Source organism: Scaptodrosophila lebanonensis, unplaced genomic scaffold (assembly GCF_003285725.1).
Source record: "Scaptodrosophila lebanonensis strain 11010-0011.00,11010-0021.00 unplaced genomic scaffold, SlebRS2 tig00000053-arrow-pilon, whole genome shotgun sequence".
In the NCBI taxonomy this organism is placed as follows: domain Eukaryota; kingdom Metazoa; phylum Arthropoda; class Insecta; order Diptera; family Drosophilidae; genus Scaptodrosophila; species Scaptodrosophila lebanonensis.
The window spans coordinates 9331097-9354620 of record NW_022060548.1 but is presented as its reverse complement, the minus strand read 5'-3'; the positions used below and the strand labels follow the sequence as shown (position 1 = coordinate 9354620).

At 36.0% G+C, this 23524-nt stretch overlaps 3 protein-coding genes and 5 non-coding genes across 8 annotated transcripts; 3 read left to right on the top strand and 5 right to left on the bottom strand.

The window, feature by feature from the left end:
- The first annotated feature begins 1620 nt into the window (after positions 1 to 1620).
- Trnap-ugg lies at positions 1621 to 1692 on the top strand. The gene has a single exon. It is a non-coding gene; the product is annotated as a tRNA-Pro (tRNA).
- Positions 1693 to 1977: 285 nt separating this feature from the next.
- On the top strand, positions 1978 to 2520 carry LOC115623938 (TATA-box-binding protein). Its single transcript, XM_030518500.1, has one exon. The coding sequence runs from the start codon at positions 1978 to 1980 to the stop codon at positions 2518 to 2520; it is 543 nt and encodes a 180-aa protein (XP_030374360.1).
- A 3973-nt stretch (positions 2521 to 6493) lies between these two features.
- Positions 6494 to 6566, top strand: Trnaa-agc. The gene has a single exon. It is a non-coding gene; the product is annotated as a tRNA-Ala (tRNA).
- Positions 6567 to 6655: 89 nt separating this feature from the next.
- On the bottom strand, positions 6656 to 6727 carry Trnap-ugg. Its single transcript has one exon. It is a non-coding gene; the product is annotated as a tRNA-Pro (tRNA).
- A 150-nt stretch (positions 6728 to 6877) lies between these two features.
- Trnaa-agc lies at positions 6878 to 6950 on the bottom strand. The gene has a single exon. It is a non-coding gene; the product is annotated as a tRNA-Ala (tRNA).
- A 177-nt stretch (positions 6951 to 7127) lies between these two features.
- Positions 7128 to 14635, bottom strand: LOC115623937 (shematrin-like protein 2). Its single transcript, XM_030518498.1, has 4 exons — positions 14624 to 14635; positions 14242 to 14563; positions 10139 to 10439; positions 7128 to 7527 (listed from the first exon to the last, which is right to left on the bottom strand). The coding sequence occupies exons 1-4, from the start codon at positions 14633 to 14635 to the stop codon at positions 7128 to 7130; spliced, it is 1035 nt and encodes a 344-aa protein (XP_030374358.1).
- Trnav-cac lies at positions 9567 to 9639 on the bottom strand. The gene has a single exon. It is a non-coding gene; the product is annotated as a tRNA-Val (tRNA).
- A 6708-nt stretch (positions 14636 to 21343) lies between the features above and the next one.
- Positions 21344 to 22320, bottom strand: LOC115623936. The gene is made up of 2 exons (XM_030518497.1): positions 21535 to 22320; positions 21344 to 21475 (listed from the first exon to the last, which is right to left on the bottom strand). Exons 1-2 carry the CDS (start codon positions 22318 to 22320, stop codon positions 21344 to 21346), a joined length of 918 nt encoding a protein of 305 aa, XP_030374357.1.
- Between the last annotated feature and the right edge of the window lie 1204 nt (positions 22321 to 23524).

Below are 23524 nucleotides of genomic sequence, written 5' to 3'. Positions count from 1 at the left end.
TGTAAAAAATATTAATTAACATGTGTGAAAATTACTTCCCTCTATAAACAACACAATGTTTCCAAAATTTGTATTTGTTTTTAAAAATGTAAATAAAGTATAAAGCTGAAAAAAAACACACAAAATATGGCAGTAGACAAAACAAAGAGCAAAACAATACATAAATATTTAAATAAAAATACTGAGCAATTAATGTTGAAATTGTCAGCATATTTAATAAATTAAATGTTTTGGATAATGTTTAAAAATTAATGCAATTTTCCTCATGATTAAACACCATTTTTAGAAAACTGTTGTGCCGCGCGTAAAATCTCGTTTGGTTCCAAAAACCTTGACCATTTAATAAATAAATAAAAGGCAAACAGAAAATTAAAAAAAAAAAATAATACAAAAAAAAAATTTGTAAATCGTAGACCTTTTCAGAAAATAAGTTTTCAGACTATTTCGAGGATTCAATAAAGTATTGTCATAAGTGCCTTGGAAGCTTACTTTAAAGGCAATCTAAATCTATTTTTAACTAATAAATAAAGATATTGAAAGTTATAAAAAATGCGTTAGGTTAATGCCTTTGACCTTAGTGTTAGCGGATGTTGGAGATCAGTTGGAGATCCGTTAGAAATCAGTTGGGGATCCGTTGGAGATCAGTTTGGAGAACGTTTTATTGTTCCGTTAGCAGCTTGCTTGAGGGGTTAGGGGAAATATTTCACTCTATATTTTAGAATTACCAGGGATTCTATCGCTTTGGAGTCCTTGTATTTCCTGCATCTTTCATTCGTTAAGATGCCCATCTGCTTGGCCTGGGCAGCTACTAAGCTAGGAATTGGGTAAGCTTGGGGTCTACAATAAATATGTAATGCGGGTAAAATTTTCGCACAGCACAATTTAGACTCTAATTTGTAGACTAGAAGACTTTGGGCGATCGGTTTCATATGGGTGAGAACTAGGAACGGTTAAAAATAAAGCAGTAAAGAAGTTAAATAATAAATAGAAATTAACTAAACCTCATTTTTCTTTAGTTTGTACAAGTAATCCATTCACAAGTGTGTTTTTCTTTTAGTGAAATAGTTTTTTCTTAAGTAAATAGCATCTTCATTAAATTCTCAGTAAGGGCTCTTAAAATAGATACCAGTGTTGGATTAAGAATCAATTAAAAATTAATTCACTTTATTTAGTTATTCAACTACTATTTATCTATAAATAAAATAGAACATTTTATTTATTATTCATTTATTCAACTATTCATATTATTTGTAAATAAAATGGATTTTTTTTAAATTATTATCAAGTAATTGCTTGTTTAAATAATTTCGTTATGGTTTTAACTATAATGGGTCTTCATATCGTTATGACAAACTTGAATTTTCCCTTCTTTCTCCAATTTTTCGATTAGGTGCGATAGATGCTCATATCTAGCCCAGTTATTTGTACTCTCCGGGGCATTATCTTATCGCAACGTGCAGGTTACTCATTCTGATATCATTGGTCTCTTTCGTTTGTATCTAGCTACCTGGCTCTTCACTTTCTCTTCCACGCTTCGTTTGGCTTCTCAAGGTCACAGATGCTTTCACTTGCGAGGCCATTTGTTTTTATAAAGCATACGTTGTGAGCTGTAAAATATGTGGCTCAATGGTCTAGGGGTATGATTCTCGCTTTGGGTGCGAGAGGTCCCGGGTTCAAATCCCGGTTGAGCCCGACTCGAATATTTTTTGTGAACTCTGTGCAACGACCTTGAAGAAATAAATGTTGGCCACGCTTTGCTGCGCAAGTTACAAAACGTGCAGCTACATTTGGCATTAGTGTTCAGCTTTAGGCCTCATTAAAGGCCCACTTACGTGGGTCGCAGTTGAAAGATGTCAGTTACGAGAATAACTTCAATGGGTGCAGTTGACAAAATGTGGAGACTCGTAAGTAGGCAGCTGGAGGTGGTAGGAAAGTTCAGCTCTCACCCAAGTGCTTTTAAATTTGTAGTTTCTGATGATGCTCTTGGTGGTTGGCACAGGATGCGCTGCGGAGCAACCAGAGTTAGAGGATAGTCCGACGCCACAGCCCGTAGATGCTGCAGGAGGCAGTGGGCGTTCCTTTTTCTTTCTGGGCACTTTGTTTCGGCGCTGGCGCGATCGCTGGATGGCCTTCCACAATCCGGTGCCACTCTATGCCGGCTCTGCCTATCCCATCAATGGCTACTACAATTGCCCGCCCTATGGCTGCAATAGTGCTTCCTTACCCCCCCAGCCCAGTTACTATCCTGGTGGATACTATCCTGGCGCTCTCCAGCAACAGCAGCAGCAGCAACAACAACAGCAACAACAGGCGCAAGGCAACAGCAATGTTTTCATCTATCAGAGCGATCAGAATAATCCATCAGCTGTGCCTGGCGGCTTCTATGGACCACCAGTGCCGCCGCCTCCACTCCCAGGTCTGCCTCCACCAGCGCCCCAAACACTGCCCAACTATCGGCCGCCCATACCTGGCTATGGATATGGCTGCGGACCGACCACATTCGCCTGTGCTGTTGGTTAAGTAGCGACGCTTTCTTGACGCCAACATCGAAGTCCGCCCCGTCCTAAGTAAACAACAGGAGAGGCAGCAGGAGAGGCAGCGACTGTTTGGCAACTGCCGACAGACACAAAGTAAAAGAAAACAATACAAATTTTAATTGAAAAGCGAGCAACAAAAAAGAAAGCGTAAAAGAAAAAGGGTTATATGTAAAAATGTGGCCAAAAATGAATGAATTGTCGCCACAGTAGACGCACAAAGAAAATGGACTAACTAAGAGGCAATAAGTCAATAATTCGGCTTTCATTTCTAGATATACTTGTAGTAAGCTATAATATAAGATCACAGAAGGTCTACTTAAGACACGCTAAATAAATATTATTTATTTTATAAGCAATTAGTGGCTTACAAGCTTTTTAAAATGTTACGATCCTTTGTAACTACTGATCGCTGCTTCGGAAAATTAAATACAAATATTTGTAACTGGGTGCGTTTTAAAAGGAATTTTTTTTTGAAACTTTGAACAAATTGATCCTTTTTATACCTTTTATACCTTTTTAAACGGAAAATTAAATACAAATATTTGTAACTGGGTGCGTTTTAAAAGGAATTTTTTTTTGAAACTTTGAACAAATTGATTTTTTTTATACCATTTTATTCAATCATTGAACAATCCAACTTCAAGTATAACAGTACAATAAGGATAAGCTAATCAGAAATTAAACCTAAACGAATATAAGTATGATAAGTATAAGTAGATCTAGCATGTCTATTGGCTAGAATATAAAAAGTATTAAAAGTTAAATATTCTTTAAATAGTTAAACAATAGTCACAGTTCGGAACCGAAGTTCGCCTTGTTTTCTATTTTTAAACCAATAGAAAATTTTTAGATCTTTACCTTTGCGAATTTATTCAAGCTTAAATAAAAATGCAATAATAATAATAATAATATAATATTAAAATATCCAATCCAACAGAAAATGTACGTCACTGTATTTTGTGAGCTTGCGATATTTAAAGATTCCTAATTACCTTTCGTTATTATTGTTATTATTTCTTCTTTCTTCTTCTTCTTTCTTCAATATTTTCATAAGCAACAATTTCAATTATCATGGCTGTATCGAAAAAAAGAGTTGCGATTACAAATGTATTGCAAACGTTTAATCAATTCGTTAATCTTTTAAATTATTCCCCCACCTGAGATCAAATTAAATTTTTGCTTTAAAAAACAAAATATTGTAGCTCAACAAAGAAAACAATCACTGTATTGTGTGCGTTTAAAAAATGTTTTAGATAAAGAGACGAATTTTTAAACTAAATAAGCTAGAAGTTAAATGAAAAGCAACATAAAAGACAATTCCAAATATAAGCTCCAAGAGAATATCTGAAAAAAATTTTAGAAAATTGAAGTGATTTTAAGAAGTCCCAAGCTAGAGAGAACAAAAGCTTACAGAAGGGGGTAAATGCAGCGTATTCTCTTGGCTAGAAATTTTAGTTTATGTTGAAAAAAAAAATGTTCACTTCCCAGAAACTCGAGCGGATTCACAAAACCAGAAGGTATCTTCATGCAAAAATTAACGCCAGTTGATAAGAGCAATATTGTTAAGAAAGTTAATAAAATAGAAATACGAACAACGAATATTTCTTCATTGAATTGAAATCGTTAGACATAAGATCCATTTTTGTAAATTCTATATACACTTAATTCTGTTTTTACACGGTAGATTGGTTCCAGAAATGGTCGTGAAAACATTGATCATATGCTATTTTAAATCGTGCTAAATGGAATAATTTCGTGTAACCATATACAAAATTTTTGCAAACTGTGTTAAATGAAAACCGTGTAAAAACAGAATTAGGTGTATATAAAAGATATAAACATGCTGAATGAAATTATAAAACTATTTTTCATTATTCATGAAAACTAATTAGCCAAATCGAGGGAGCAGACTCTTAATGTTAAGAGTAGTTAATAACTTGTGAAGCCTACTATAAAGATGGCCTACACATTATGCCACACATTCTCGTATGTGTGTCAATAATTGGGGGTGCAGTCCAAGTCTATGGGTCCAACACACACACTTCTACATACATATCCGTACATATGCACTTGAGCAGCTGCTTGGGCGCATTTATCCATTAACGCCAAAAAAAAAAACTCCAAACCAATCTGCATAAACAAACTCATCAACAGTAACGGCAACAACAACAACAGCAACAATAACAAGAACAACAACAACAGTATCAACAGCAACACTCGCATTTGTTTTGATTCCATCATAAACCATAAGATAGCTTCGGCTTCAGACATGCTGATGCTGATGCTGATGAAGTGGTTGAAGTTGCCGAAGGAGCTGAAGCTGAAACTGGAGTTGAAGCAGAAGCAGAAGCTGAAGCTGGTCCTGGCCCCGGACCTGGACCCGGCTGCCTGAATTGTTTGGCAAATAAAAGCCCGCAGCATAATGGATGGCTCATGGTGGTCAGTCGGCTGGACCCCGTGGAGCTGGTGGAGAGCTGCTGTTATTATTTTTATACAACTTGTGAAAATAATAATAAAGCGCTCGCTCCTGTGGGCGTTGGTCCTGGACATCGCAAATAAACAAATAGCAGCGAACGACAGTTGTATAAACAGAAGTGTGAAAGTGCAGATAGTGAGTACATTGAGGACATCTTCTCGGCCCCGTGTGTGTATTTCTGTATTTCTGCTACGACAACAATGGTAGAGTAGAGTAGCCTCCGCAACCCCCTACTCAGACCGCTGTAGTTTAAATCATATGCTGTTGAATTGTTCGTTCGGTGGTCAGGTGAGGATCTTGTTTGTCTTTGAACTGCTTCCACTGACCGGAAACGGAAATGAAACGCACAAGTTTATTCAACTAGATGCCCAAACGAAATTCTTATCGAGTTTGCCACACAAGAAGATAGGGGATGGGGGTTTCTCTTCGTTTTTTGTTTATTAATTTTCAAATATTTTGGAAGAGTTACCCATTTCATACAATATTCAAATAATGTGTGGTCAGACTGGCAAATAATTTGCAAGATTCCACCAAAATTCTAATCAAGTTTGCCACACAAGAAGGCAAGGGATAGGATTTCTTTTCATATTACTTTATGTTTTTTCAAATATTTTGGAAGAGTAACCCATTTCATTAGATATTAAAATAATGTGTGCTCAGACTGGCAAATAATTTGCAGGATTTTACTAATTATACTTTTTTGAAGTAAAATGGTTTTAACGACTACATCTCTTTTAACCAAATATTCTTGAGGTGCTATGAGGAGTTTCTAAAGTCTAGTGAAAGTCTTTGCAGTGCTTAGAAGAGAAATATAAATAAATAATACAACAAATAAATAAATAATTCAACAAGTTGATAAGCAAAGATGGTTTTAATTGTTTGATAAAAGTGTCTTATTTTAGAGAAAAATAATATTTATGATAAGAAAAGAATTTCCCACATTTTCAGAGAAGTCGTTTCAAATATAAAAGGCACATTGAGTTTTTTGGAACATGGTTTTTTTCAGTGTAGTTACGCACTCATAAATATATTTAGATCTTTACCTTTGCCAATTTATTATAATGTAATATAAATATTAAAATAGCAGATATTTTTCCTAGCCCAATTTATTTATATAATAATGGTAAATATACATATCTGAAACTTTAAATTCTGCTTAATTATATTGCATTAAAATATATATATAAAGAGGTTTACAAGTAAACAAAAATGCATATAGAATTAACACTGAACATTAAAGACAGCAGAATCGAAAACAAGAAGCATTTTGAATTGTTTGACAAGCACTTCAAAAAGTTGCCAGTAAAGAAAACTGACTGTTGCTGCTTGAAGATAACACATACAGACACACACACACACACACACACACACACACACACACACACACACACACACCACCACCACCACCAAGCACAATTAGCTGCGTATGTTTCGTTTGACCGTCGCCTACAAATTGACATTTGACAGCGGTTGCAGCAACGGGGATGTAGCTCAGATGGTAGAGCGCTCGCTTAGCATGTGAGAGGTACGGGGATCGATGCCCCGCATCTCCAGTCGAAAATAGTTTTTTTTTTTAAATTACTATTACTTTTATAAATAAAATCAAATAGTTATTTAATAAAAAAAAATCCAAAAAGCAGCAGGGCTCAACCGGGATTTGAACCCGGGACCTCTCGCACCCAAAGCGAGAATCATACCCCTAGACCATTGAGCCGCTCGATTAGCCAGCTGTTTTTTACAGTTTTATCAACATACGCGCTGAGAGATGCTAGTCTCTGTTTAAGTTTAACACATTTAACTATATTTACATTTTCTTTGTTGCTTTGCATTTTAATTCAATATAAAAAAAAGAAGATCCAATGTTTGGAGATGCGGGGCATCGATCCCCGTACCTCTCACATGCTAAGCGAGCGCTCTACCATCTGAGCTACATCCCCATGCGGAAGTCGCCCAAAAATTGAACCCAAATTTGCAAACATTTTGCAGATAATTATATGCAATTCTTTTTTTTAATAAAATCAAAAATGAGCAACAACGTAAAACTAACAAATTCATTAACATACTATGAAATAAATATTTGTGCGTTTTTTTTAAAACCAACAATTTAACTGAGTTTAACCGAGGTAGCCGCCATAACCACCGCCATAGCCGCCTCCGACGCCAGGATAGCCACCGCCATAGCCACCTCCAATACCGGGATAGCCACCACCATAGCCGCCAAAGCCGCCAGGATAGCCACCGCCGCCATAGGAAGGCACCGGCACGGGCACATATTGTGGTGGTCCTTGATACGCGTTGTTGCCGCCGCCGCCAAAGAGGCCTCCCAACAGATTGCCGAACAAGCCGCCGGGACGGCCACCACCACTGTTGCCACCAAACAAGCCGCTGATTGCATTCAGTCCAATTATGCGATTGTCCACAGTGGCGCCACTCTCACCAGCGCCAGGAGCGGTGCCAGGAGCGGGGCCTTGCAGGCCGCTGCCCGCCTGTTGCGGATACTCATACTGGGCCCAACTGGGGGCGCAAAATGCGAGAAGCAAGAGAAACTACAAAGGAATTAATTGCGGGGCTTCAGTCAAAGGAATACCAGGACTACTTACACTCAGCGAACACTTCATCATCATGGAATAGCTATTGTTGTTTCTGCGTTCTGTCAACGACTTGACTGTCTGAATAATCACGCTCGGAGATTTGTGTTTATATAGCACAGAGACCAAGTTCTCAGATGGGAGTTCGCCCACGCATTGCGAACTACGGAAACCGCTAGAATGCTAGCGAAATGAACGAATGAACGAATGACCTTAAACCCCAGTTTGAACGCATTCAATGTTTTTCTCACGTCTTTGCTTTAGTTACTGCGACTAACTTGGCCAAATCTGAATCTGAATATTGATTAATTATTCTATTCGTCATATTGTTTTGTCACAAATCGTAAATGCGTTGAGTTGCGATGCTGCCGGCCGGTTAGGCCGGTTTCGAGTTTCTTGAACTCCCGCTAGTTTGTTGCTAAAAGGAAGTTCAGGAAGTTAGCGACTCGGTTATAAAAGTCAGAACACGCCTCAGCCGAGCATTACTAAGATATTGACAAGATGCGGAATATGGTAAGACTGCCCTTAAGATTCGCTCTGCAGTTTTTATTGGTAATCTGGTATTTTGTATAAACTCTAAAGTTAAAGGTTCTGGTACCAGTGCTGTGTCTTGGATTGGTCCACGCCCATGGATTTGGTGGCAAAGGTGGCGGCTATGCGTTCCCAGTAGCCTATCCCGTTGCACAGCCCGTTCCGCTGCCAGTGGCCATTCCTCAGCCGGTGGCCGTGCCGGTTCCCAAGCCTGTGCCCGTCCCGGTTCCCCAGCCGATTCCGTATCCGGTTGCTGTGCCACAGCCGGTGGTGGTGCCCGTGCCGATTAAACACCATCACCACGGCTGGAAGGGAGGCGGTGGTTTTGGTGGCGGCTTCTCAAGCTTCAGCGGCGCTTATCAGGGCTTCTCTTCGTTTGGCGGTGGTGGCGGCTATGGCGGTGGTTACGGCTGGGATAAACGTTAGCTGGAATAATACAAGTATTGCTTTTTAATTATTTAGATTATATATTAAATTTATTTAAAAAAGAAATCAAAAATTTCTAATCAATTATATAATTAAATAGCATTCTAGATTTGTGTGATAGGAATTGTAAAAATATCAGGGAGTTTTGAAAAAAATGTGGAGGTTTAATTAAAATATATATATATATAAATTATGAAAAAAGAAATTTGAGAATGGGAGACGATAGTAACATTACTTTACATGCCTAGATGTAGATTTTTAAGCACACTGCGTTATAGTTCTTTGGGCTTTTCTTCAAAATATTTAAGTAGATCTTCATAAATAAACATCATATATAAAACAACATTTTTGTATTAAAATAAAATAGTTCTGTCGTTTGAAAAAATTGCATTTAATATAATATTGAGAGTAGAAAACACAAAGCACTTTTTAAAATATAATTATGCTTCTTGCTTCTTCTGATAAGTAAAATAAAACAGATTAAGTCGATTGTGACAGATTGAAATATTGAACTACAAAACTAAACTTGAATTGTACATATTGAGAAAAATATTTTTGTTGCCAATCGAACTAAATATACAACTGTGGTAAAATAATATTACTGTTATAAGTATCTGTCTTTAACAATGTGATCTATCTATAAAAATAAAAATAGATAGAAATAAATAGAAATGGGTTCTAAATTATAAATAATTATAATTATAAATAATTGTAATTATAAATAATAGCACTAGTAAGGACATAGCCAGGATTTCATTTGTGGGGAAATTATCGAATCAAATGAAAATGTGCTCATATAGTACTATATGGTAAAAATTGAATATTTATCTGCAAATATTTGAAAAATTGGTGGGTCAAAATGTAAATCCAAAATAAGTAGAAAGAAAGAAATATTGAAAAACATTACTTAATATCAGCTATTCATTAAGCAGCAATTTATTAAATATTAAAATTAATAAAATAAGAACTTGTGTTCAACTAAAAAAAAAAACCAAAATAAATCGGATATGTTTCCGCCCGGGTTCGAACCGGGGACCTTGTGCGTGTGAAGCACACGTGATAACCACTACACTACGGAAACCTCTTGCCATGTGGAACCTGAATACCAAACACATGAAAACACTAACTGTATATGCACGTGTTGCTAGTTCAATTGCGAACGGATAGGTGGCGTTATCGTTCCATGTCAAATAAACGTACATGTTGGTTTGTGTATCTGCTAATTAAAATTATCACAATCCAGGAATAGAAATAATGCACAGCATTTCGTCAAGTTGTTATTCCAAAAAAATCATGTCCAAAAACTAATTTTTAAAAAAAAACCGTTGAATTCTGTTTATTTCGTTTTCTTTATTTCATTTCATTTGCAGATTTTTGATACAAACAATGGAGCAGGTTTGAATTTTCCAAAACTGCTTCAGTCAGTCAGGACAAACAGTTTTATATGTGTATATATAAGTATATAGAAGTACATTCAATAAGTTTATATGACAAATGCGCTTAAAACTAATTAACAAACTTTGACATTCTAATGGCAATGAATTTTTATTTAGCTACAGGCAAGGACGATGGTCCTTTACTTGCCCCAAAGACCGCCGCCTCCACCAAAACTGCTGCCGCCGCCGCTGTAATGGCTCTCATGGTGGTATTCGTGATGTTCGTAGCCGTGGCTGCCGCCGTAGCCACCGCCAAAGCCACCACCGTAGCCGCCGCCTATGCCGCCACCGATTCCCGCATGCAATCCCACACCGCCATGGACGCCAAGTCCGCCTCCGCCGCCGCTGAGTGCATGTTTCAGACCCAATAGCTTCGGTGTGCGCACCTTTAGACCCACAAAGCCGGCATGGGGACCCTTGAAGGCCAGCAATTTAATTTTGCCGGCTGAAACGAGTTGGCAACAGACCAACAATCCCAAACATATGCCCAGCAACAGGAGCGGGTTGTGTTGCTGTGTGGATGAAAATAAAAAACAACTTGTGGTTATATAAGCAACAAAGTTATGGTCGGACAGGTGAGTTATTTGTAAACAAATTCAATCATTTTATAAGTATGTCATAATATTAATAAATAAAAATAAAATGCTGCAAAAATAGGGACATCACTAAACATATTAAAGCTTTCTTTTCCTGCTGCATCTATTTTAATAATGAAATCATTTTCTTCAATGCGGCTTCTTTTTAATGTGAAGAAGACGATCTGATTTAGACTGGACTTAAAACTATCAATATATATAATATATCATATCAATATATCATATTTGAATTAAAGTGCAGGGCTATTGAGTTATTGTTCATATAAATATTAAAATGGTCTGAATTAAGCCAAAATATAATTAATGCAATAAATAATGTGTAATATAAATTTCTATGCTGAATTATTCCAATTATTATTATTATTATTTCTTTTATTAATTATTCGTTTGCCTAAATAAATTATGTTTTTATACTTTGGGAAAAAATTCATAACTTTTTAAATAAAAACTTACGAAAACATAAAAAGACCACTTATGAAATATTTTTAAAAATTTAAAAGTATTTTTTTAAAATACATTTTTGTTAACAATTGCACTTTATTTCACTTCTTTTTAAAGAGTACTAAAATATAATATTTAAACATTTCTAGAAATTAATTTATTAATTTTCCTAAGCTATTCGTTATGAAATGTCTATTTAGATACAAATTTTTTAAAAATTGTTTAAAAACAATAAATAATATAAAATCTAAATAGAAAGGATTCTAAATTTTATGAAAATTGAAAAATTTGCTTTAAAGAGTTCAAAAATATAATATTTAAACATGTCTAGAAATAAATAAATTATTTTTTCCTAAGCTATTCGTTATGAAAAGTTTATTTAGATATAAAGAGTTTTTTGAGATTTTTAAAAATAATAAATAATATAAAATCTAAATTTTTTGGAAATTGAAAAATTTGCTTGAAATTTTACGGCAAAATATATAGAACAAATTTTAAAATATCTAATAGAGTCCACTATTGAGAGGATTTCCTTTTCCTTGTCTAAAAAATAACTTTGCATTACAAAGAATACTCTAGAAATAGCATTGAAAAATAATTCCAAATACTGCAAATAATCAAAATTTCCTATTTAGTAGATTATGAAAACGTTTTCTTTGCACAAAACAACACACAAATTGCCTTAAAAAATAAATAATTTTACAAGCATTTTCAATAATAATGTACAACATATAAATCTGTTTGTTGAACCGCTTATAAATTATAAAATGTTTTTAAATTATTTCAATTACACTCACAATAATTCGCATGTTCACTTTCTATTATTCACTTTGCGATGGTTGGGGATTTAAAAATTTTATGTGTTTGGATTTTTTTTCAAGTTCAAATTTTGAAAACTCTTGTCCAAAAGTTTGTGGTTTTCGTCTTTTACGGCTCGGACCACGCGCGTCTTTCAATTAAAGCGTCTGCGCGCCGAATCTCTGGTTTTATGTCGCTCATTGTTTGGATCGGCATATAGCCCTTATGCAATCGCAGTTGCTGTTGTTGTTGTTTTATCTGTTGTTGTCAACTCCAGCTTGTGGTTTTTTGTAGATTTCGCTTTCGGCATCTTTACTTTGCCCCTGAAAATGAAATCAGGTTTTCAAAAGATTCAGACTCGATTGAGATCAATGAGTGACGCACACAACAACAACAAACCGCTCGAGGAGAGAAGCATATGAAAGCTGAAAGCCAGAAAATTATTAAATTATAAAAATTAAAGAATAGCTGAAAAATGGGCTTTGTATGTCAAAATTGTTTGCTCAGAAAACATATTTCTAAATGATGCAAATAATTTCTTAAGAGCGCTTTTAAAAAAAGAGAAAATGCATTTTTCTGCAAACATATTGCAAATGGAGATAATGTGTATTTTAATCTGCTTTAAATATATTTTAAGACTCCGATTTTATATTAATTTAAAGAATTAATTGGTTCTTTCCGGGCATATTCCTTAAAGATATTTTAGAAGAAATTAGTTTCTGATTATAATAGATAATTATAATCATTGTCTCAGGCACATGATATTGCTGTTTTTTTTTTTTTGGAAGCAGCAAATGGAAGATTTTCATACAGATCTGGCGGTCCTAAATATTAAACGACCTCTAGAAATTATGTACATGCAGATAAAAATCATGCAGATTTTGTAAGCTGACAAACAATTGGCAGACTTGGACCTAAATTTTGTTTAAAAATTGAAGGGAACAAGTTCTAATACACATTTCTATAAAACTTCTTAATAAAAACAAGTAATCACTAATTCGAATGGCAGATTAATTATTAACCTCTAAAAAGAAATACAAACATTTAACTAACATATTTATGAAACAGCTTTAGTACATTTCAACTATTTTTATATAAAAATATGCATAAATTATGCTCTCAATGAATAAAACCTAAGCCGCAATGTTTTAACTCAAAATCCTATGCAAATAGTTAATATAAAAAGCAAGAAAAATCAATCAATAATCAAATGAATCAGCACTAAACATATTTGGGAATTTACGTTTTATTGACCTCCAAACAAACATCAACATCAACAAAATGCTGATGCTATGTTAAAACTAAACAAATAGAAAAACAAAATTCCAGCACTAAAAAGTCAAACACACACACATACACAAACTTTTATGCAAATTTTTTGTCGACAACATGTGCAGCGATATATTTAATAATTGGCCAGTTTGTACGAAAGTTTTTTAACAGTTTTCTATTTGCAAAAACACGCTTTGAAGAATTTATCGCTTAAATAACAGCTTACGAGTGGGTGTAGCAAAAAGTATTTATAGTGCAAAATAAATATTTATATATATAAATTATTATATAAATATAAATACTTGCTTATTTATAAATATATATATATATATATATATATATATATATATATATATATATAGTTTATGTACTGTCCTATAGAATATAAACAAAACGCAAAGCACATTTATTTAAGAGAAGTGCCCGGGAATTGTAATAAGCTAGTCATAGTTTTTAAGTTTTTTGCAAAAAGTTGGTATCTTAGGAAAAATTCAAAAATGTCCACAAGAAATTTTTGTATGGCAACCATTTTTTGCAGATTTGTTATCTTTAACTTAGAGAAATTAATCAAGCATTTATCAGCCGAAAGCATTAATAAGTTGGAAGCTAATTTATGAGTTTCATATTTTTTTGCATATTTATTAATCGAATTCTTTTTTGAAGAACTTTCTGAGGCAATTTTTACTTTAAAAAACTATAATGATAATGATAGAAATTTAAGCCTGTCTAGTGAACTGACTAAAAAGAAAATGAAGAAATCTTTTAAAAATCCTAAAATAGATATAAAAGAATCTTCAAAAGAGGAATACCACTTAATTAAAAGTTAATTAAACATAAATTTGTGGGCATTGTTTTGTCTTCTTAAAAGTGCTTATTAATTTTGTATTTTGTAGATAGTCCTTAAGTTCTTCTGCTAACAAAATTCTTGTGCGATTCTTCAAACAAAAAAGAAAAAAATGTTTATAATTGGATTATTTAATAAATAACTACTCGGCCTAAATATTTTTCAGAAATTCAAATCTAGCTCTAGACTTGCATAATTACATCAATTGTTTTATAAATTATAGCACTAGTCACCTTGTTAGCCGTCGAACTATAGTAATTATTATTATATTATTATATCCATTATCTCCTACTTGCCAAAACCATAGCCAAAGCCATACGGATTTTGATAGCCCCCTCCATAGCTGCCATAATTTCCGTACTGGCTGTACTGATTATATTGCTGTTGATATCCTCCATAGCCGCCAAAAGCGCTGGCCCATCCAAAACCAGGTCTGCCAAAGCCCTGATAGCTGCCAAAGCTATTGCTGCTGCTGCTGGCTGCCGCACTAGATGCTGCAAATCCCCCCGAACCAGCCCCATAGCCGCCATAGCCTCCATAGGGTGCATAGCCGCCCCATTGTGGTGCACCGCAGGTGTAGGCGGCTAGAAGCGACAAAATTAAGGATACTCCAAGTGTCTAGAATAGCGAATGCGTTTAAACAATAAACATAATTAAATGTTAGATTCACGAACTTACGCGTAAGACCATCGCGAAAATAATAACTGAACATTCTTGGCAACAGCTAGTGGCCTTTTATTGAAGAACTTGAAGGCGGAAATCAAACAAATAATTACAGCATATGAGGTGATTACTAGAATTAACTTTATAACCTGATAATTGAAATAATTATAGGAAAGCTGAGTTGAAGATTTGTATAAAAAACTTCTGTTTAGAATGTTGTGTGTCATTCGAACATTTTGTTGCTTCTACAGATGTTTACAAGTACAAATTTTGAAATACTTCGCACTTTAGGAAAGTTGTCTTTTTTCCTAAATGATTTCACATCAACTGATAAAGGAATAAGCGAACGATTATTGATTTTGAATTGACCGATTTAGAACAATGTAGTGAGCTGACGATATATGTCTTCCATTAATAGTCTTACACGTTCATAGGAATGTGTGATGCTATGCAAATAATTTTGCAGCTTCAAATACAAGTTTCTTATTTCGTTTTAAATCATATTCTTTTTAAATCTATTAATTAATTAATTAATCTAGTGCTTTTAGTTTATAAAACTTAGCCTATTGGAATTTGATGGCATATGTTTACGAAGTTATGCCAGAAAAGTTGCTTATGTGTTCTTGCAATCGAAACTAAAACCGTTACAATAGATGTTCATCTACGGGCTCTTCAGTAGCTTCCTCTTTTTCAAATTCTTCAGCAGCTTTCTCTTTTCTAAGTTCTTAAGTAGCTTTGTATTCTTGAGGTGTTTCCCCTAAGAGGTTCTTCAGTACCTCTGTTGCTTCATCTTCTTCAAGAGTTTCTTCTATAGGCATATAAGTAGCTTCCTTTTCTTCAGGTTCCTTAGTAGCTTCTCTTCTTCAGGACATTCCACTTCATATTCATTTCTGCAGTTAAGTCAGTAGCTTAATCTTCTTCAGCAGCTTCCTCATCTTCAGGTTCTTCAGTAGCTTTGTCTTCTTTAGGTTCTTAAGTATCTTTGTATTCTTGAGGTGATTCCCCTAAGAGATTCTTCAGTAAATTTATCTTCTTCTTCTCCTATATCTCTGTTGCTTCATCTTCTTCAAGAGTTTCTTCTATGGGTATATCAGTAGCTTACTTTTCTTCAGGTTCCTTAGTAGCTCTCTCGTGTTCAGGACATTTCACTTCACAACCACTTCTGCAGTTAAAACAATAGCATAATCTTCTTTAGTAACTTCATCTTTTTAAGGTTCTTCAGTAGCTTCCTCTACTCCTCAACTGAAGATTTTCATTTAGTGAGATATTATTACCTTTTATCTCCAAATCATTTATAACCTTTCTATATAAGATCATAGACTTATAATATAAACAAAAGTTTCATTCGCAGTCAACGTCAATGAACGACAAAAATATTTCTCTAGAAAATCAATGCGTTACGCCCTATTGCTGATGATTTTGGCACTTCAGATTTTGTTTACTTCTCTAATAGCTCAATAGTTGTAGTTTTTTCCGCTTGCCATGTCTATTATATTCACGATGTGGGTGGGTAATTATGTTCCGTGCTGACGTCAGAGAACAAACGAACAAACAAATAGAAGAAGAGGTGAATAAACTGCGAACGAAAGTGAAGGCATGACAAATGGTTACTTGGTGTTACTCGCAGAATAAACACAGTGAGCATTCAAACAGCACATCTCATCACAGTGGATCGTTAGATCTTTAACAACAACAATAACAACTAAACGACAAGTGATAATGAGCGAGCAAAATAAAATTTACCCCAAAAAAAAAAAGAAAACAAGTAAAAAAGCTAAAGTCGGGTGTCCCGACTTTGAAATACTCTGTACATATGTTTACAATAATTATAGAAAATAAAAAAAATTAAGAAAATAAAAAAAAAAATTTGATCTATTTTACCTCTCTCGGTATTCGAACTCACGTAAAGGGTGTATAATTGCACATTTACATAGCAATTGCGTCTGTGTGAGTGTATGTATGCCTATGCGCATCAATTCGTGTCTGTGTAAGCATTTTCGCAGTCAACCAAACAGCAACATCAACAACAGCCGCGGGCAGCGCTTGAGCAGCGCTGCAGCAGCGCTGCATTAGCAAATATATTTATGGCTATAACTTCTTGTTAAATCGGTCTATCATAATGAAATTTGGCATACGGACACATAATAACTAACTGGGGGTATTTCCAAAGTTTTAGTTCGAAATTCCAAGAATTACGGGAGTTACGATTTGCGGGGTAGAGGGGGGAGGGAGGGGAATTCCAAAATATACATTTTCTGCGTATTCACATAAGGCATCTGGGACTAAAATTTGGTGTTCCTAGGTCTTATAGTCTCCGAGATATAGGCGATTATACGAATGGAAAATCGGGAAAACCCCCATAGGGGGGAAGTGGGGGGGAAAATCAAAAAAATAAAACAAACTCGTATAGAATACACACATAACGCATCTTCGTGCAAAATTTGGTGTCTCTATCTCTTATAGTCTCTGAGATCCAGGTGTTCATACGGACGGACAGACGGACAGACGGACAGACGGACAGACGGACAGACGGACAGACAGACAGACAGGGCTAGATCGACTCGTCTCGTCATGCTGATCAAGAATATATATACTTTGTGGGGTCTGCCACGCCTCCTTCTGCCTGTTACATTTTTCAGCTCCCGCAAACCTAATATACTCTTGTACATTTCATGTACAGAGTATAAAAAACGTGAAAAAGACGCTCATGCTTGGCTGCACGTTCTGAGCAAAAGTTTGTTGCCAAAGTCTTTTGTTTTTTGATCACTTATTGTATTTTGTTGTTGTCGTTATTATTATTATTATTGTTGTAAATGGATTTTTGTTGTACGTGCATGCACGTTAAATTAAAGACATCCACAGTGGGATGAAGCTAACATTGTTGGAGTTACTTTTTTTATGAAAACTAAATTCCTTTTTTTTTTAAGACTTGAGGAAACAAATATTGCTATCTACTAGAATTTAGTTTGCTGTTTGAGTGCATTTTTTTTAGTTTCATTTGACTCATTTTTTGGTGAAAGTAAGAAGGAAATGTTAGTGGAAGAGTTAATGTTAGTCGAGTAGCATATTGTAGTTATTTGTGTTTTTTATAGTTGGATTGGAGATTAAAGGTACATAGTTCATTAAAAATAGCTTCAATAGCTTCCAATTCTAAATTTGTTTAAGCACTTTGCAATTATAAATTTTTAGATGTCATATATTAAATATATTCTATTTATATAGAATTTTATATGTGGTAAATAAATTATGGCCAATGATCAGTTTTTCAACCACTTTCTGCTCATTTTAATCACAAAAGCATTACTTCTCTTCGATATCATTCAAAAATAGTTAAAAAATATGAAAAATTGGAAAATCAGTTAAATATCTCAAATATTAATGTTTCGCATAAAGCTGATTTTTATTTTTGTTATATTTATTTATTTTTTGTATACATATACGTGTTTGATTTAACTCTTAGAACAAATTTTTATAGGCGATGCTTTCATTATCATTATTGTTTACATTGTGGCTACCAGCAAAGGTCAAAATATACGTTACAATTGACACCTCAAACGTAAAAAAGTATAAAAAAAAATTAACAACAATTAAAAAAAAACTTAATACTTTTTTACATGATTTTTTATTGATGCAACGTTTTGTTTTTGTTAACAAAATATTTGTATTGTATTTTATAAATAAAATATGTATACAGTAATGGCTATAAAATACATACTTGTATGTATATAGTAGATTTTAACTTAACTTACAACCAAAAAAAAAAGCTTAACAAATTCTTGGAGTTTTCCAATCCACTGTGCGACCGCAGCGCTTAATTTTGTTTGGGTTTTTCTTTTATTTTTCGTTGGTGATCTTGATCTTCAGCAGAGACTGCGACTGCGACGGCGACTGCGGACCTGCCTTAACCCTCAACCAGCTTGATTTTTGACAATCACACATTTACAGAGATGGACAGACAGACTGACAGACTTCTGAGACTTGAGCGCTTCCGTTCGCCAGCCAGCCAGCCAGCCAGCCAGCCAGCCAGCCAGTCAGCCGCATAGCTAGGGACGGGGTATTCCGAGATGTCGTCACAAACTGGTTTGCTTTTCGGTTTGTTCTGCAATTTGCGTAGAAGTACTTGAAAATGCGTGCCGCGTACCGCTTCTTATTGGTAACGTTCGACTATAAAAAGGCAACGCCAACGGCAATTGCAATTTAGTAACGCAATCGCAACTCTATAGCAATGAAGTCGATGAAGCTCAGTGTAAGTGACCATCTACCTCAGAACTAAGACACCGCTTAACCCTTTACTTTACATTTAGTTTGCCACACTGCTCGTCTTGCTGGTCTGGCAGGCGAGAGCGGCGCCAGCTCCATTGCCCGGCAAGGCTGAGGGTCGCACCTTTGGGCTTCTGGGCAGCGGCGTCGGCTTAAGCGCCGGTGTGGGCCTCAATGCCGGACTCTATAGCGGCTTCGGCGGCGGCTTGGGCGGCGGCTATGGCGGTGGATATCCCGGCATTGGTTACGGCGGTGGCTACGGTGGCGGCTACGGTGGCGGCTATGGTGGCGGTCATCATCATCATCACGGGGGACCCGGTTATGGTGGCGGCGGTTTCTATCCCGGCGGTGGTTTTGGCGGCGGCTTCTATCCCGGCGGCTATGGCGGTGGCTACAACAGCTATGGCGGCGGCTCCTATGGCGGCCAATACAGTCAGTCCCAATACGCGAATGGATATTATGGTGGCGGACACGGCTTCTTCGGCTAATAGGCCCAGCTAATCAGACTGTGATTGTTTCTGTTTTAATTTAAGTTCTAGTTTGAGTTCGCTGGCTTGCCACAAATATACGAATTATAGTAGATTACACAAAATCCGGTTTCATTGTCCTTCTCCACAGCTACTATACTTGTATACCATAAGTGCTTATTGTTGCCTGACAAGCGATCTTCAATTTGTGATTTGTTTGCGCTTTTATGACTTAAACGCGACACGCATAAATTAAATAAGCCAGCGGTCCTCAGAGCAGCATCAGATTTATGCCAACCCAAGGCGTGACTAATAAAAAGACCCACCGTTCTGGCATTAACTCATATTTATGGCGAAACGCTCTATTTGCAGAACAAATTGCAAATTGCGTAATATCAACTGAATTTTTGTAGCCACCAGTCACTCGTCTTGTCATATTTGAATTATTTATTTATGTGCCAGTACTCGGGGGAATCTGTCAAAAGTTTAGTTAAAGATCGAATTGCATGGAATTATCAAATTAACTGCATTTCCTAATCTAGTTAGCTCTAAAAATATTTCCATATTTCTACGCCATTTTCTAAATTAGTCGAATTTCATTTATACATTATCTCGACTGTCCAAAAACTAGCTTCCAATCTAGAGATTTTTATATCACCTACAAATTTCCACTGCATTTATTTAATAAGCACTAGGTTGGTCTTTCTTTAGAAGATTAGATTTACAATTGAAACAGATCTGCTCTTCACATCAGGTACTTATGAAGTGAAGGGCCTTTATTCTTTCCGATTCATCGAATTTGAAAAAACTATTTTTCAAAATTATAATTAAATTATTCAAAATCCGTATAAGCCGTATTTCATGCTGAGAATGTTCCGAATTAAAGGAACTGATTTTCTATTTCTAAAGCCAGCTCCAAAATTATCTTATTCTATCAATAATTTTAAAACATTTAAGGAATTACAATATAAGATTTCTTAAAGATAAGCCGTGAATATTAAATCCAACTCTATGTTCTAAGAAACACAGCAGTGTTATTAAAAAATTTAATTACAAATTTGACAAGTTTGTGTGCAAATTATTTGTTTGTCAGACAGACAAACAATAATTAGGCAATTATCTTCAGCTTAATTGTTAAGCCAAACCCCTAAAGTTTAATAAACTTTCGACAATTCAAACGATTTTAAGCGAACATTCTGCTGATGTTCAGTAAACTACGGACATGGTCAAACAAGCGAATGATTTGTAAACAAACACTGGAAAAAGTACTTTTACTATTTCTTATTGAAATAACATACAAGTTGAAAGAATCGGCGAGGTTTTAAGCAAATGATTTGCTCATACTAAATAATAATAGATCAGTTCAGAAAAAGTTTTCACAAATAGTTTGCCAACAAATTTATCAGATTTTTCAAATAACTTCAAAACAGTTTGTTTTAGGTAGAAGAAAATTCTCTTTTTATTTTATTTTGTTTTTTAAGCAAATGATTTACTCATACCAGATAATAATAATTAAGTTCAGATAGGCGAATAGTTTGCCAACAAATTTATCAAATTTTTCAAATAACTTCATATCAGTTTGTTTTAGGTAGAAGAAAACTCTCCTTTTGCATAGAATTTTTATTGTTTTTTGAGTGAATACTTATATATGTATGAAAAATTATACAATTTGATGTGCAGATTATTTGCTTGTCTGAACATAGCATTATTTGTCGTCAGGAATAAGTTGAAATAACAAGAAATAAGCCTCATCAGTTTCAAATGCCTTTTAAGTTCAGAATATTTTTGAAACAATCAACTAGAGTAGAATCAAAAGCAGCTTAATATATGGTTCGTTTCTAAAACTAACCACTTAGTAAATACATGTTGCTTATATTTTAAGTTGCCAGAAAGTAAACCAAGTCTCAACTGGGTTGGCTATTTATGTAGAGATTATAACATACAAAGCTACTATATATTAAATAAAGTGCCAACGGAATCCTAACTAATCTACATACTAGACAATCACTTAGCCGTAGCTGCTGCGCTGCCGATAGGCACCAGTCTGGTAGACGGGCTGCACTTGACCCGTCAGTTGCTGAATAATTCCATTGACCGTCTGACTGATGCCGCCCACAAGCTGTCCGGGCGTTACGGGTGCCTGCAGGGATCAAAATTATAATCAAAGCATTGAAATGATGAGCTTAGCTGCTAACTTACCGCCCCGACTGAGTCGTAGTAGACCCGATTGGGCACCGGTCGCTGCACAGGCGCTGGGGCTACATAGTTGGGATCCACTGCCGGATCGCTTTGCGGATCTCCGGCTACGGTGGGACGTATGGGACTGGCCAGAGGCACGCCGGGAAGGGTGGCACTGTTTAGCAGACCGGGCGCAAAGAGCGAAAGCCAAGTGGCCAGTGGTGCGTAGGGACGCACCGGCACTACCGGTATTGGTGCTTGGGCGACCGGATCGGACAACAAGCCGCCGCCACCACCAAGGAGGCCACCACCACCCAGGAGGCCACCCCCGCCGTAACCCCCATATCCACGACAACCGTTGTAAGCTCCACCACCCGGGTACACATTATACACATTCAGATCGAACAGAAAGCGTCCTTGTTCCACCTCAGCGGCCTGCTTGCCATTGGCACTACGGCCGAAGGGCAGACAAGGATTTCCATAGCCACCATAATGGAGTTTGTTGCGCAGCTTCTTCTTAAGCAGCAACGACTTGGCGTCGCTATCATCCGCATTCAGATCATCCAATTCCTGATTAGCTAGCCCCGTAAACTTGGCATTCTCCTTATCCGCTTTGCTCTGTCGATTATAGAGATTGCTGTGGTACCGCTGATAGACGTCGTTGTTGCCCGCAGAGCTCCTGTACGCGGGCTGTCGTCTCTCCCTCTTCGGATAGTCGTAGTAATAGCCGCGCGGCGCGCCTGCGCAGAGACTGAGCAGACAGAGCAAAAGCAGCGCAGCTCCAATCCCATGACAACGCCAATGCATTCTCCACACTCTCTAAGGACACTCTTCGTTTTATAGTTCGGTATATCGTTTCGAGCTTTTCGTTATTTAATATTTCGTGACACCTCTGCTTCGAACGCGTGATGGCAACGCACTACGATGGTAGTTTGATGCACGCCCCAACTTATCACCTTCGGTGCCCCAACGATTTGCCGCCGCCAACAACTACAGCAAATTTGGCGCATTTGCAAAAACAAGCCAACCAAGATAAAATAGCAAACAACGGCGAAATGCTAAAACGACAACAATCCGAAGCTGTAATACGCTACAATACTCTTTACACTCTAAGAGTGTTTAAAAAGAAAATGTTGTGGCTCGTCATAGCAAGAAAAAAATATAGCTGAGCTTGGTCAGCTGACTTTGCGACTGTCTGTCTCTCTGTTCGACTGTATGAACCTCTATAACTTTTAAACTATAACCGCTAGGTACACCTAACTTAGTATGCAGGCTTGTTTTAACGATATGTAGAGCAAGTTAATTACAAATTATATAGAGCGTCAGTACTTTTTATAGCTGCTATGGGAATGATGCCAAATAAATGACTTTTTTGATTTTTTGATCGCAAGCAAGCCGCAAAAACTTATACACACTACTATTGAAATCGTTTATATTTTGGAACAATGTGGTTTAGTCCTCGTTCTAATGAGAACTGCTAATACTGGTTATGAAAACTCATTCTTTTAATTTATAAAGAAGCAACAGGAATCTGATTAAATTGTAGGTTTTAAGGATACGGTGTTGTAAAAGAATGCTCGTGCTACGTTCCTCAAGTAGATTTAGTTTGCTTAAGAAATCAGTACCGCTCCAACTCTATTGAATTAAAAAATACTATAAACACTAGAAGAACTAAGAACTGAAAGACTCTAAGAAGCAGCCGACTTTAATAGCAAATTGAATATACTCTTTCAGAAGAGTGTACAATTAGTTGCTGCCAGCATTAGTTGCTTTTCCCTTAGAAGGCACTCGATTGCATAATGCCCTTTTTATTGGCTTCAATTTGTTGTTGTTGTTGTTTTCCAACGCATTGTTTTGATATGCTAATAATGGGCCGCCCACCCGTGCGAACGCGAATTCGTCAGCGCCAACACCATCATCAGCAACATCATGGAAACCGAAACATGTTCCAGTCGACGACTCTTTGTGCATTGACCTGTGCCTAATAATGCTACCAAACAGACAGACAGAC